We start from the raw sequence: 15367 nt of genomic DNA, 5'->3' as shown, positions 1-15367 counted from the left end.
CTTCACGTGCATTCTGGGATGCTGGCGGACCCGTTGTGACCCGACTGGTGATACTTTAAACTGAAACCAGGGATCACCTGTCTAGTAAATCAGATTGCTGATAGTAAGTAAATCAGCAGTTTGACAGGTGTGTGTGTGTGTGTGTGTGTGTGTGGATTTGTTGTGCTAAAGTTTCCCCCACGCTGCATTAAGCCGGCGTGTCGTGTTCCAGATGTTCCACCTGTTTGAGGGCATCTCCTCGCTCCTGGTGAACTTTACCCCACAGGAACCCCCCCCCCCACGCCCGTGAGCTCGCCGTCCGTGGTTTGATTCCCGGACGCACCGCTTCACGCCGCTGATGCGGGCACTCACTCCCGTCTTCTGGAGCCGGAGGTGACCTCAGGTGACCTCAGGTGACCTCAGGTGCCCTCAGGTGACCTCAGGTGCCCCCCCCATCCATGCAGTGTTTCTCAGGAGGATTCAGAATCCATCCCTCCGCTCTTCTCCTCCTCCTCCTCCATGTGCGTTCCCAGGCGCCGTTAAGTACATGGATTCACAGTAATTGATTTCCTTTGTGCTCCGCAGTCGCTCCGGCGTGTGTGTGTGTGTGTGTGTGTGTGTGTGTGTAAAAAGTGATCGCTGCTGGTCTGTGGTTTTCACTGCAAAGTCCTCAAGTGTGAGGAATATCTGTGTTTGCTTTGTAACAGCAAACACCTGTGTCATCTGGAGACCAACATGTGAACATCTCCCATACCTTCATCCTCCATCATCTCCACCACCTCCACTGTTACACTTGAAATGAATATTTAAGCACGGAGCTCTGCGGCTCAGAGCGGGTCCGACCCCCCGAACATCTCGCCGCCATCCCATATCGCTCCATTTTTGGGCTACGATTAGAATAAAGGGTGGCGACGTCCTGGACGCTCTCCTCTCCTTCCTCTCCTTCCTCTCTGGGTTCGAGTCTCGTTAGGGTTCTCATTGGTTGCGGGTCCGTGTGTCGTCGACTCTTCTGCTCGCTAACGGAACGTGGCTGTTGCTATGCTGACGCCCGGAGAGACAGACACAGAGAGAGAGAGAGAGAGAGAGAGAGAGAGAGAGGGAAAAATCTGCACTGCCGATGCAACCAAAGAAATCTGATCTTCATTTCCAAGAGCTGCAGCTTTTTGGCGCTTCTTTGGTGCGTTTCCACCTTTCCTCTCCTCCTCCTCCTCCTCTTCCTCCTCCTCTCCTTCTTCTTCTTCTTCTTCTTCTTCTTCTTCTTCTTCTTCTTCTTCTTCTTCTTCTTGGTCCTCCTCCCCCGGCCACGCAGGCTTCATGTCCACAAACAAGGCGGCCGAACGCAAACAATAAGGACAGGGATCGCAGGGATCCCGACTCGATCAGCCCGCTGTGCTAAACGCAGAGAATTTCATGCAAATGCCTGTGAATCAGCCTCCACACACACACACACACACACACACACATCACTACTATCCATTCTTCTGTGTGTGTGTGTGTGTGTGTGTGAGACGCAGCCACGAGTGCAGCTTCTCTTTGAAGTAGAAACATGCAGCCGAGTGAGGAGCTATATTTGGACGGCCCCTCCGGGGACGACTTCTTCTTCTTCTTCTTCTCCTTCTTCTTCTTCTTCTTCTTCTTCTTCTTCTTCTTCTTCTCCTTCTTCTTCTTCTTCATTTGTTTGTTTGCTTCTTGATCCCGATTCAGTCAGTAATATCGTGTTCATATGAGGCTTTCTGTTTTTTCCTTTCCCGCGGATCACATCCGAGCTCCGAGGATTCATTATGTGGCGCTGACGCCGACGCCGACGCCTGTTCTGCCTCGGCTGCAGCTGCGGCCGTAAAACGCGGCGTGGGATAAAGCGCGGCGGGAGCTTGTTATTGGTCCAGAGCGTGAACGTGTCTTTGGGGAAGTTCTGCCCGAGATCTGCTCTCTGAGAACCTGCCCGACCCCTTAGAGGAGGGACATGGCACCTGGTCGGGACTCGGGGCCTCAGAGTCCAACCCCGGAGCGGCCCAGGACCTGGGGTTGAAGGTGTGAGGTCACTTTTGGACGTCTTCTCGCGGTGGTCGGTGCAGGGGTTCGCGCTTCCGCCTCCTAGCAAGAAGGTCCTCGGTTGAATTTCCGAGGAGTCTCTATGTTCCGGGTTCCTCCCACAGTCCACATACATGCAGGAGGTTCATTGGAGACCCTACACGGTCCAGACCTGCGAATGACGGGTGAATAGTGGTATGTCTCTGCTTGTGAAGTGTGTGGAGGTTTGCCTCTACATGATGTGTGGAAGGGATCCTCGCCAGGAACGGCTCCGGATCCAAAACACCTTCCTGCGGGATGAGCGGAATAGATGATGAATGAATGGATCTCCTCCCGGTAACACGCAGAGGCGGTGGAGAAGGACAGTCTCCTCATGAAATCCTAATGTTACAAATCAGCCTTGGACCTGTCGAGGCCTCCGGGCCAACAGGTCCAAGGTGACGGACCAAAACAGCTAAAATCAGTGGACCCACTGGGCGGAAGACCCTAAAGGACTCCTGGGGTTGGGGCTCGGAGCTGGAGCTGGAGCTGGAGCTGGAGCTGGAGCTGGAGCTGGAGCTGGAGCTGGAGCTGGAGCTGGAGCTGGCCGTGGGGAAGTGGAACATCTCCTCTCCGGTGGGGAAGTAACCCGAGCCGGTGGGCCAGGTCAGATTAATGCACAGCTCCAGAAGCAGTCTCCTTGAGAGAGGTTGGACTCTGCTCCAACCCGGGCTTGTCCCTCGTGAGAGGTGCCAAGCATACCTGTGGGCGAACCGTTAGCCCCCAAGGCTCGCCACCGGTACGTAGCGCTGGAGGTGAAGGTAGGGAACGGGTTCTGACCGTCCCTCGTGCTCCCGTGCGTCGAGCAGCAGCGAAGACAACCGGCCCTTTCTGGAGTCCCTGGAGGGTCTGACAGAGCACTCCTGCCAGGGACTCTCTCATTCTTCTGGGAAAGGACAACAAGACCTGGAACGGCTCCTCGGATGTCAACCCGGGCAGGGGCCGTCCATAACAATCGCCAAGTTGAGGTTGAAGGTCTCCACGGCCGTAGGACTTCTCGGACATTCATCTCTAGCTGCATATCTACGCCCTCTGTGTAGACTAGGAGTGTACAGATCCATCAGTCTGAACTGAAGTGCTAAATATACCGTCAATGAATCGAGCGTAATTAGTTTGTGTTGAATGAAATAGATTTTTTTTGCTTTGTGGTCTATAATACTGTTTAACTCCTTCAACTCCCGGCAGTGACTACTTTTCTTCCTCCAGCCTCGTCCGCCCAATCGGACAAAACCCAAGATGGCGGCATCGCCTGCGTCCGCCGTCAAGATGTCTGCAAGTCGGGGAACGTCGGGCGCCAGGAGGCGGCGGACGCGTTGTCGGAAGTGTGAGGCGTGTCTGCGGACGGAGTGCGGAGAGTGCCACTTCTGCAAGGACATGAAGAAGTTCGGGGGTCCCGGCCGCATGAAGCAGTCCTGCATCATGAGGCAGTGCATCGCCGTGAGTCTGCGCTTCTTCTCCATGAACGGCCGCCACGACACACCGCCGTTTCAACACTACATCGCATTCACCCGCTCACAGACACTCCGCCGCCATGCAGGTGCTCACCAGACCAGCGGCAGCAACCGGGGTTCAGGGTCTTGCTCGAGGACTTCGGCATCCAGGCAGGAGGAGTCTTGGTCCAAATGCCGACCTTTCAATTGGCAAAAATACCTAAAAAAAAAATCAAATGACATCTTTTCAAATATGTACCGTCATTTCCGGACTTTTTTCACGTAAACAACGACGCGGCTAATATATGGACTTTTTTGGGTGGGGGGCGCTAACGAGCTTCACGCCGCTAAAACGTTTATCCTCGTCACGTGGGACGGATGAAATGACCGGGAGATTCTGAGTCCGTTCAACTCCGACACCGAAGAAGACGACTTTGACGGTTTTAGTGCAGGAGGAAGCCTGAGATGGCGAGCGGCTCGCCCAGGGGTCGGCAACCCGCGGCTCCAGAGCTTGGGTAAATAAATTATGAATATTTAATTGAAGTGTATTTCATGTGGGTTAATTCCCTTTTTTAACTTTTCGTTCTAAGTTGAAAGATTATTGTGATCTTGAAATATTAAATCAAATTATATTTATTATTTTTCGCCGCTCAAAATAACGTCACACTGGCGGATGCCGGTAAAGTCCCGATGTGCAGATGCTGTGCGCAGAAGTTCAGGAGCAAAAGTCCCATAAACCCGGTAAAATAAACATTTATGAAGATATTTTGCAAATATTTATTTTTTATTGTTTACTGACACAGTGATTTTTTTCCCCAATTTATTTTTAAAATTCAGGTCAAGGCTCCGCTACACGCTCTGAAAGCCCAAAGCTCAAAATGAGTTCATCACATAAATAAAATTTCATTTTTTCCGTAATACTTTGTGAATTTTAGGAGCAACACACTTGTTTATACAAAGTGTAAAGGTACTAAAAAGCAATATATACAGTGGTGCCTTTATTTTAGACGTCAAAAAGTAAGCGCGGCTCCCGGCGTTTTCTTTTCCGAGGAAACCGGGTCCAAATGTCTCTTTGGGTGTTACGGGTTGCCGACCCCTGGACTAGCCGGTGCGGCTTATACTCAGGGTTGTCTTTGGGCGAGAGGTGGGGTTGGAGAGTCAAACGTTGACTTCAATATGAACTTTGATCCCCTGCTTACGATGGGGTTCGGAGGTGTAACACGGGGGTCGGACAGCTCCGCGGAGACGGACCGAGGAGCCTGGGTCTGGCCGGGAGTCTGAAGGATTTCCGAGCAAACAGAAGGCGGCGCCTCCCGCCGGTCCACCGCGCCGTTCGCGTCTCGCTTCCGAAGTCGGTAAACTTCGAAGTAAAAGCGTCGCGGGCTCGCGGCACAAATGGCGGAGAACCTCCTTGTCCCGCACGAGTCGCCTGGCGTCGGGCGGCGTGGCTTCAGACGTGGGATCGACCGTGAAAACTACAGACAGATACGGATGAGCGGCGACAACAGCTAGACCTGGTTCCTCCGTAGGAGCCGACAGCTAACACGAGGAGAGGAGCTCCGACGTGCTCGGCGCGACGCCCAAAGACAACCCGCATCCCGCCTGACAGAATTGGGCCGAAAGGACGGGTAAGCGTGTTTGTCAACGGCGGCTTTACCTTCAACCCCGGGACGGTTTCCTTCTTCTCCTCCGCCAGCCGGTGCTGCCGCACACGGCGGTGTGCCTCATCTGCGGGGAGGCCGGGAAGGAGGACACGGTGGAGGACGAGGAGGAGAAGTTCAACCTCATGCTGATGGAGTGCTCCATCTGCAATGAGATCGTCCATCCCAACTGCCTGAAGGTGGGGCCCGGAAGATCTGAGGGCGAAAGCCGCTTGTCCGCTTCTCCGTCCTGATGTTCCCTTTTCTCCAGGTGAAGGACTCCAGCGGCGTGGTCAACGACGAGCTGCCCAACTGCTGGGAATGTCCCAAGTGCAACCACGCCGGCAAAACGGGGAAAGTAAGCATCTCCAAGGGCTCCTCGCCGCGTCCGGCGGAAGGCATCTCCGACCCTTCAGGACGAGAAAAATAAAGTTGTGCTGTTTGTTTTCTAACCTTTTGGCCTCAAAGCAAAAAAGGGGTCCAGGATTCAAGTACGCGTCGAACCTCCCCGGCTCGCTCCTGAAGGAGCCCCGCCTCCTGCGTGACCCGAAGGAGGAACCCGAGCCTCCCGCCGCGCCCGCCGTCGTCGCCGGCATGATGGCTGCTTGTCCCCTGAAGAGGAGGGCGGACAGGGACGACGCCCCGAAGAAGAAGGAAGAGGAGCCGCCGAAGAAACGCCCCCCGTTGCTGTCAATGGACGGCTCGCCTCGGCCCAGGCTGGAGGAGAACCCGCTGAGGAGGAAGAGGAAGCTCTTCGACACCGGCGACGAGCCCGTCCTTCTGAAGAAGGTAACCGTCGCCCATCGCCCGGGTTGCGTTGCGTCGTCATGTCAGGTCAGATGTTACTTGTGAGGACCCACCAGGTCAGGACCACACTCAGAATCCTGATGTTCCTCCAGGAGCAAACGCCGCCTTCCACCGGGGGCGAGAACCCTGTGAGGAACAGACACGGATGATCTATGGCCACAAATACCGGTAACGCTAACAGCTACATGCTAACAGCTGTCATAGCATTAATATTCCTCAGAGGAATAGCAACGCAGTAGATCCAGCCACGCCCCCTGGAAACCTGACCAATGAGGGACTCTGGAGAAGACTGATGCAGGCGGGTTAGATGTGAGACAGGTGCATCATGGGATGTCCCTGATGGGCCTATGGAAGCATACTTAGGAGCTAGGCTAACGCTAACCATAAGCTTTCCCACTAAATTGCCTCAAGGTTTCTCAAGGTTGTCGTGGAACAAGAGATTTGATAGCGTGTTCTTCATGTGGTAGCACGTATGAAGGAGTGATCTTTGTATTTGGTGACAGGTGCTAACGGTAGCGTCAGAAGACACTTGAACATCTGCTGCCGCTCAGAGGACATGTGGAGTCCTTCCTTCCTCCGCTTTGAAGGAGGCAGGTGAAATCGACCGTTCCTCTCAGGTCTTCTAGAAGGTCTCCAGTGCCACACAGGGTTTCACCTCTGGTTCAGAATCAGTTGTCGGGGACAAAGAAGTGGATTCAAAGGCAATGGTCTTCTTCTCCTCCCTTCAGGGTCTCCACAGCCAATCCACCTTCTCCATCTCACCCTGTCCTCTGGATCCTCCTCTCTCACACCGACTACCTTCATTTCCTCTCTCAACGTCCATCCATCTTCTCTTTGGTCTTCCTTGAGACCTTCTGCCTGGCAGCACCGATTCCAGCATCCGTCTACCAATATGTTCACTCAACATCTAACGTTCGGTCCCTCTGATGGACTCATTCTTGATTCTTCCAAAGAGAACCTCAACATCTTGATCTCGGTGACCTCCAGCTGTGCCTCCTGTCTTCTCCTCAGGTGTCACCATCTCCAAACCGCCCAGCACCAAAGGTCTCACATCCATCCCCTCCACCTTTCCTTTCCTTCTGGCTGATACTCTTTCATCACCCGACACTTCCCTCCACCCGTTCCAACCTGTTTCCTCACCTCTTCTCCAACCTCTCCGTGGCTCAGGGATGTTGACGCTCCTCCACCTGCTTGATCTCCACCCCCTGCAGCCTCATGGTTCCACCCAGGCTCCTCTTATTCACACACACACATATTCTGTCTTGCTGCAACTAACCTTCATACCTCTCCTTTCCAGAGCATACCTCCACCTGCTCCCTGCACTCACTACAGATCACAATGTCATCTGCAAACATCACGGTCCATGGAGATTCCTGTCTAACCTCATCTGTCAGCCTGGCCTTCATCACTGCAAACGAGAAGTGGCTCAGAGCTGATCTCTGATGAAGTCCCAACTCCACCTTGAACTTCTCCGTCACGCCTACAGCACACCTCAGCTGGCATACATGTCCTGCACCAGTCTAACATACCTATTCAAAGGCAACTTTTAGAATTTGTTTCTGGAAAAAAAAAAAAACAGTAGGAAGTGCTATTGATGTCTACACAGGTGATGATACTCTCTGACCTTCTCGCCGCTCCTCCTAGAACAAACTGCTGGACCAGGAGGATCCCTCAGCGCCGCGGCAGATCAAGATGGAGAGCGACCAAGCCGAGGACGAGGACGAGCAGGAGGGTCCAGAGGAGGACGCGTTTCCCTCGGACGGGACGGACTTAAGGGAGAAGAAGCACGACCAAGAGGAGGAGGAGGACAAAGCCAAGGTCCTCTTAAATCCACTGCTGAGAACGGCGGCGGACAGAGATGGCGAGCAGGCCGCCGTCAGCTCCCCCCGCGCCGGAACGAGCGGCGAATCGCGAGACGGCGAAGAGAAAGCCCGGCAGACGCCGCGCAGACGCCTCCCCGACCAGGAGCCGAGCCCGGAGGTCCCCGGCTCAGAAGACCGCCAGAACAATCGGACCCCCGGCTCGGTGAAGAGGGAGGGAAGCCCGGCCAACCACAGCCGGCGCCAGCTGACCCCGGAGGACGCCGCCGCCGCCGCCGCCGCCGCCGCCGATCAGGACCGTAAGCCGCTGAAGACGGAGGAGCCGCCCCTGAAAATGGAGGACGGCGGGAGCAGTCAGAGCAGGCGGACGCTGAAAACGGAGGAGACCAACCAGAACCACAAGCAGGAGGCCGACGATCCCAGGTGGACGCTCAACAACGGCAGCGGCGACCTGGGCGACTGGCTGCGGCGCCGCGGCCGCGAGCTCAACGGGTCGCCGCGCGGGTTCTCGCCGCTCGGCTGGAACAAAAGCGTGGCGGCGGCGGCGGCGCCGGCGAGCCCCCGCCCGCTGCCCTGCCGCTCGCCGCCAAAGTGCATTCAGATGGAACGCCACGTGATCCGGCCCCCTCCCATCAGCCCGCCGCCCGACAGGCTGGCGCTGGACGACGGCGAGGCGCACGTGATGCGGCGCGAGATGTGGATGAAGGTGTTCGGACACCTGACCCACAGAGACCTCTGCGTCTGCATGAGGGTCTGCAGGACCTGGAACAGATGGTGAGTCCAGGACCGCCCGCCGCCATGGCCGCCGCCGCCGCCACCGCCGCCGCCGCCACACTCAGGCTCTCCTGCGGGTTCCTCACCAGGTGCTGCGACAAGAGGCTGTGGAAGCAGATCAACCTGAACCGCTGCAAGTCCATCACGCCGCTCATGCTGAGCGGCATCATCCGGAGGCAGCCGGCCGCTCTGGATCTCAGCTGGACCAACATCTCCAAGAAGCAGCTGAGCTGGCTCATCAACAGGCTCCCAGGTACCTTCAGATAGCAGCGGGAAGCTCCTGACCCGCTCCTGAAGGAGCTCGGTGCTGAGAGAACCTCTCGGCGAAGCAGGTTTGAAGGGAGGAGGAGCTTCAGCACCGATTGTCAGGGATCATCTCAAAGAGAGCAGGAGATCGATGCGTCAGGTGTTCCCGGTGTTCAGGGTGAACGAGGGGCAGCTGAAAGGAAGGGATGCATCACTTGAACCCTCCTTCTGGTTCCTGAAGGATCTGTTCTTCCCAGGAGGAGGTGGTGGTCACCACAGGGAAAGGTTCTCATTTGTCTCAACGTGAGTGCAAATAGAATCTGAGGTAGTTCCACCAGGACTCCAGGGCCTGATGGAGATCCATCCATCCATCCATCCATCCATCCATCCATCCATCCATCCATCCATCCATCCATCCATCCATCCATCCATCCATCCATCCATCCGTGAAGGCCAAGTGTTCCAGCTGACCCCTTTGAGAAGACCAAGTCCACATTCTGTCATAAGCTGGCTTTGGGGTCTCAAAAAGAAGTTCAGCTGTTGTCACGAACGTTAAGAGTTCAGTTTTATTTCTGAGGACGCTTTCGACGTAAAGGACGAGGACTGTGATCTTTCAGATGACCTACAGAACCCCACCAGGAGCAAAGGCAGAAGGTAGAACCTCCAGGGCTGGATCCCTTTCAGACCCCAGTTCAAACCAGGGGAGAAGTTTGATCTGAAAGCCACCAACGCCGGGCGCCATTCGTTAAAGATGGCCGCCAGACGTGCACGGCGGTCACTTCCAGGCCATGAGCGGAGGACCTGCTGGGGTCCAAACCCCCCAGGAGTAGAAATCCCTCAAGAGAACAAACATAGTGTTTTGAACCCTTTCAGCTGCAGAAACGGTTCGAGCGACCAGCGAGTAAATCATGCAGGTGTCCACGTTGTAGCATGAGATATTTACACACAAACATTTTTTAATCCTTTAACTAAATAGCAGTAACATCCACAAATACAAACTGGAAATTTCCCAAACAGTGGCTGCAACACAGCAGATGAAAAAGATGAATAATAAGACAATCCATCCATTTTCTTTCTCCTCCTCCAGCTGACGGTTATCTCGTTCCTCCTCCCGCGCGCTTAAACCGCTAAAGTCGTCTTCCTCCGTGTCGGAATTGAACGGCCTCGGAATTTCACGCTCATTTCATCGGCCCGTTGTGACGAGGCTGAACATTTAGCGGCGTGAAACCGGTCAATCCTTAAATGACCCGCATGTTTGTTGAAGCTGCAGCGTTCGAAGCGAGTGGGAAAAGTAGCAGCTCACAGTCTGGAGATGATGGGAGTCCCTGCTGCCAGGTAGCGCGAGCGACCACAACGGAGAAACTTCTGTTTATCTTCTGCTGACACACATTCAGCACGCAGGCAGCAGTACGGGGGTGGGGGGGTAGTTTCCCAGTTTCCATGACGACGGCCAAACGGCGCCCACCCGGTCTATTGACGAATCATCCCCGGCGTGGAACCGGCGTGGAACCGGTGTGGAACCGGTGTGGAGCTGCCTCCGTAGCGTCTCCGTGCCGAGCTCCTCCAGATGGGCCGTCGGTTCTGCGTACGTTTCTTCACTCTGCGAGGAGGTCGGCTCTCGTCGGACGTCCAGACCGGCTGAAGCTCTGCAGACCAAAGTGGGGCGCGCACATAAATCCTTTGCGGTTTTCCGTTAAACGCGACGCTTTTGGCGTATTCTGTGTTTTCCCACCTGGACCTCCATGTCGCCGGCAGGCCTGCGGGTGCTGCTGCTGTCGGGCTGCTCCTGGGTGGCCGTCTCGGCCCTCTGCACCTCCAGCTGCCCCCTCCTGAGGACCCTGGACGTTCAGTGGGTGGAGGGCCTGAAAGACGCCCAGATGAGGGACCTGCTGTCGCCGCCCACCGATCACAGGCCAGGTACGACCAAACCCTGAACGCAAACACCTTGAATCCAAACATGTGACAAGCTCCCGATTGGAGGACGCAGTTAAATGAATGGTAAAGTAAGAAACTAAAAGTGATCTATCAGAAATGACACATTTATCAGTCCCACTGCTGCAAAGCGGGCAGAGATAACAGATGGAGGAAATACAGATCAATGAGGTGAGGTGAGGTGATGCAGAAATGGTCAATATGTGACTTTGAGGTGGAAGAGGAAGCCAAAGCATCAGAACCAGGAACCGGTGGATGTGTAAGCGGTGTTTTGGCCGAGGGCACCGTCACAGGCAGGCGGGAGGAGCTGGCTTTCCCTCCGACAACCAAGTTCATTTGTTTTGAAGTCCACGGGGTCATCGCAGAACGGCTCAAACCGAGAGACGCGGAGATGTGAAGCCAAACTCACAACTAAACATCTCCTTCAGAGCGAGCGGGAGGAGCTCTGCATGAGGAGAAGGTCACCAAACATTGAAATCCAAAATAACCTGAAGGGAATGCGCAAATAAACCCGTGAATACAGAGTTCTGGAAAGAATCGCAAATCCAAAGTTCAGCGGATCTAAGGGAACCTCTGAACCTTCGCTCTCTGTCCGGCAGGTCAGCTGGAAAACAGAAGCAAGCTACGCAACGTGGAGGACCTGCGACTGGCGGGTCTGGACATCACCGACACGTCTCTGCGCCTCATCATCCGCTACATGCCCTCGCTGTCCAAGCTGGACCTCAGCTACTGCAACCACGTCACCGACCAGTCCGTCAACATCCTGACGGCGGCGGGGACGACCTCCAGGGACTCCCTCACGCACGTCAACCTATCAGGTGAGACCCTGTGGAACGACCATCCATCCATCGTCCATCCATCCACACACTTTGTCCTGCAGTCGGGAGGTGGAGGTGGAGACCGCGCCGGGCGGGATCCCGTTCACCCTCTCGTTCACACCTCACGTGGAGACACACATTCGCCTCCTGGTTCACAAGTCCAAGAGGAAGAAACAAGCATTCAGTCGTTCTGATGTCGACACAAACGAGCATTAGCTTGGTTGTTTACGTCAGTGATTCTTAACTTGGGCCTCGAGCGCCTCCTAGTGGGCTGCAAAAAAAATGTTTTGTCCGTGTGGGCCGCGAGGCTGCGGGACGCAATAACAACTCCAGACCATGTAGCGGCGCTAACGCATCAGTCGGTTGTTACTTTAACCAGCTCCATAAATAAGGAGACACTCAGCTGGCTGGAAACAAACAAGATGGAGAAATATTTAAAAGGAAAAAATGAAGACGACCCCCCCGCCAAAAAGTAAATTTTTGCGCAAGTACAATCCCGACTTCATGAAGTACGGCTTCGTAAACGGAGGTAGAGCCCAGTGTGTGGAGTGTGTGTTAACGCTGGCTAACGAAGCACTTGAAACGTCAAAACTACAGCGGCGCCTGGAGACCGAGCATCCCACGCTTGTGGGAAAGCCGGTGGAATTTTTCAAGAGAAATGAAGATGGGCTGCAGATGCAGAAAAGATGGATGGTGTCACTGACTGGCAACTCTAAACGTGCACTGAAAGCTAGCTAGCTCGTATGTCATTTTATTTGACAAGGTTTTTGCTTGGTAAACTGTAAGTGGATTTGAATTATTGAATTGAATTGAATACAAATCAAACCAAGAGTGAGATAATTATAAACCTATATAGTGTATATATATCAAATAATACATATTAGACAATATATATATATATAATTAATAATAATAAATGATATATATTAAAATTATATTTAATGGGCCCTGGGCCACCATGTACTGAAAAAAATGGGCCTCAGGGTCAGAAAGGTTAAGAACCCCTGGTTTACATGATATAGAGACAAACGTTCACCCTCTCGTTCGAACGTCATCTCTCATCGTTAGCCTAGCACGTAGCAGCATTCACCCCGTTGTTCGCTCGTCATCTCTCATCGTTAGCCTAGCACGTAGCAGCATTCACCCTGTTTCGCTCGTCATCTCTCATCGTTAGCCTAGCACGTAGCAGCATTCACCCTGTTTCGCTCGTCATCTCTCATCGTTAGCCTAGCGTGTAGCAACATTCACCCCGTTGTTCACTCATCATCTCTCATCATTAGCCTAGCCCAGGGGTCGGCAACCCGTAACACCCAAAGAGCCATTTGGACCCGGTTTCCTCGGAAAAGAAAACACTTGGAGCCGCAATTACTTTTTGACGTCTAAAATAAAGGCACCACTGTATATATTGCTTTTTATTACCTTTACACTTTGTATAAACAAGTGTGAAGTGTGCTGCTTCTGAAATTCACAAAGTATTACGGAAAAAAAAAAGAATTATTTATGTAATTTTTTATTTATGTTAAGCTCCCTGTCATTCATGCGTCATCTCTCATCGTTAGCCTAGCACGTAGCAGCATTCACCCTGTCATTCGCACGTCGTCTCTCATCGTTAGCCTAGCACGTAGCAGCATTCACCCGTCATTCAGACGTCATCGTTAGCCTAGCACGTAGCAGCATTCACCCTGTCATTCCTACGTCATTGTTAGCCTAGCACGTAGCAGCATTCACCCTGTCATTCCTACGTCATCATTAGCCTAGCATGTAGCAGCATTCCCCCTGTCATTCACGTGTCATCTCTCATCGTTAGCCTAGCACATAGCAGCATTCACCCTGTCATTCCTACGTCATCGTTAGCCTAGCACGTAGCAGCATTCACCCTGTCATTCACGCGTCATCTCTCATCGTTAGCCTAGCACGTAGCAGCATTCACCCTGTTTCGCTCGTCATCTCTCATCATTAGCCTAGCACGTAGCAGCATTCACCCTGTTTCGCTCGTCATCTCTCATCATTAGCCTAGCACGTAGCAGCATTCACCCTGTTTCGCTCGTCATCTCTCATCATTAGCCTAGCACGTAGCAGCATTCACCCGTCATTCAGATGTCATCTCTCATTGAGACATGCGACTATTCGCGCGTTGCCGACGTTGGTAGTCTCGTTGTCGGGCGGCGGCGTTCACCCTGCCACCCCCGCCTGTGAGGAGGCGCAGGTTTGGCGATGTGGCGTCTGCAGGAGCTCCTGGTTCTTGACCGAAGCGCCTCCTTTGTCCCCCCAGTGTGTAACCGTGTGACGGACCTTTCCCTGACCTACTTCAAGCGCTGTGGCAGCATCTGCCACATCGACCTGCGCTACTGCAAGCAGGTCACCAAGGAGGGCTGCGACCAGTTCATCGCCGAGATGTCCGTCAGCGTGCAGTTCCAGCTCATCGACGACAAGCTGCTGCAGAAGATCAGCTAGGAGGGGCGGCGGGCGGCGGGAACCGGGCCGTCCACCGGGGGGCGCCGTCGAGGCCGGAACATAAGCCGCGAGCGACGTCCCGTGAAGGCAATACTGCAAAAATCTTCTCTTCGGGGTTCGTGTTCCTCTTTGCGCCCGTTTCTATAATTTATTTCGTTATATCTGCGTATCTCTTGGTGTCCACAGAGTATTTTTTTGTTCCTATGCGAACCGGATTGCATTACAGAGTAAATATTTTTGTATCGGAAAGTGTTTGATACCTCCCACGCGCCGTCTCGAACGATCTCGCCGTCGGAATCGATAGTCGGTCGGTTTTTATATTTGATTCTGGGTGCCGGGCTCAGGGGGCGTCTCCGGCACCGACTCCAGCCAATACGCCGCCGTATTCGCGCATACACTATACAATGTACAGTGTGGAAAGCCTCCTTTTTTTGAAGGCGTCTCGTCGGCCATCTTTTTTGTTTTCCCGGTGCCGTGCGTGTTTTGTGTAAGGAAATGTTTTAGCTCTGCATGCAGCCGAAACCCAGCCGGAGCGGAGGAGGGGAGGAGGACGGCGAGGAGAGCGGCGAAGGTCGGAGGTGTTTTCCAGCCTCGACACCAATCTCCTTTCTTTGTTTGTTTTTGTTTCAAATGTTTGTTTCGGGGTCGAAGTCGCGCCTCCGTCTGAGCGTCCCGTGACGTCCTCCGGCTCCGAACGCCCTCGGAGGAGCCGGAGGAAGGAGGAAAAAGTTTGGGAGAAAAGAACACCTTTTGGAGCTCCGTGGTTCTGCTGGGTCCGAAGGAGCTCCGCTGGCCTCCGGATACTTTCTTCTCCTCCAGGCGCAAAAAAGCCTCAGGTTTTCCAGGTGCACCGGGACGTGCCGGCCTTCATCCTCCTCCTCCTCCTCCTCCTCAGCGAGCCCAGAGCCGCCGGGACGTCAGAAGAAGACGCTTTTAACGGGAATGTTTTCATAGGTTTGCATTTTTCTTAATCTTGAAAAGGTGAAAAGAAGTTTTTTGGTTAAAAAAAAAGGAATGTCTTTGAAAGAGTCGGCGTCGCTGTTGTCCGTTTCTATGGATATTTGTTTCCGTTTCCATGGCGATTTTTAGTACATGAATGTTCTTATTGTACATAATGTACATGTAAAAGTCTAGAGAGAACTACGTCGACCTTTAAGAGATTAAATTCATATTAAATATGGAACAGACTGTGTGTGTGTGTGCGTGTGCGTGTGTGTGTGCATGTGTGTGTGTGTGTGTGTGTGTGTGTGTGTGATCTGCTGCACGCTCGCCATCAGAAGGTGGGCTGTTCCTCTCGGCCTGCTGACACCAGGTCAGATGTTATTTCTGTGGGTCCGACCTGGACGTCTGAAGACCCTCCCCATGCAGAGCAGGTCTGGACCACTGAAGGTCGGGAG

At 53.7% G+C, this 15367-nt stretch overlaps 1 protein-coding gene and 1 long non-coding RNA gene across 3 annotated transcripts in view; one reads left to right on the top strand and one right to left on the bottom strand.

Annotated features, from left to right (window-relative positions):
• The window catches only part of kdm2bb (lysine (K)-specific demethylase 2Bb), a 30682-nt gene extending 15539 nt beyond the window's left edge, over positions 1 to 15143 (top strand). Inside the window, exons 13-21 of one of the 2 annotated variants that reach the window (XM_086151737.1) lie at positions 3256 to 3486; positions 5176 to 5319; positions 5391 to 5477; positions 5588 to 5908; positions 7571 to 8520; positions 8610 to 8773; positions 10522 to 10683; positions 11298 to 11516; positions 13789 to 15143. In XM_086151737.1, coding sequence (XP_086007863.1) covers positions 3256 to 3486; positions 5176 to 5319; positions 5391 to 5477; positions 5588 to 5908; positions 7571 to 8520; positions 8610 to 8773; positions 10522 to 10683; positions 11298 to 11516; positions 13789 to 13970 — 2460 coding nt within the window. In that variant the 3' untranslated portion in view covers positions 13971 to 15143. Of the gene's footprint in view, positions 1 to 3255; positions 3487 to 5175; positions 5320 to 5390; positions 5479 to 5579; positions 5909 to 7570; positions 8521 to 8609; positions 8774 to 10521; positions 10684 to 11297; positions 11517 to 13788 lie in introns of both variants that reach the window. The other variant, XM_086151736.1, reaches the window with a different exon arrangement.
• On the bottom strand, positions 9693 to 11667 carry LOC147230840 (uncharacterized). Its single transcript, XR_015106553.1, has 2 exons — positions 10499 to 11667; positions 9693 to 10412 (listed from the first exon to the last, which is right to left on the bottom strand). It is a non-coding gene; the product is annotated as an uncharacterized LOC147230840 (long non-coding RNA).
• Positions 15144 to 15367: the final 224 nt, after the last annotated feature.

The sequence above is a fragment of the Fistularia commersonii genome, chromosome 9 (genome assembly GCF_037954325.1).
Source record: "Fistularia commersonii isolate RoL2024-O1a breed Wild chromosome 9, RoL_Fcom_v1.0, whole genome shotgun sequence".
Lineage (NCBI taxonomy): Eukaryota > Metazoa > Chordata > Actinopteri > Syngnathiformes > Fistulariidae > Fistularia > Fistularia commersonii.
Note: the sequence above shows the minus strand (reverse complement) of the source record. Positions and strands in the feature narration are given on the sequence as shown.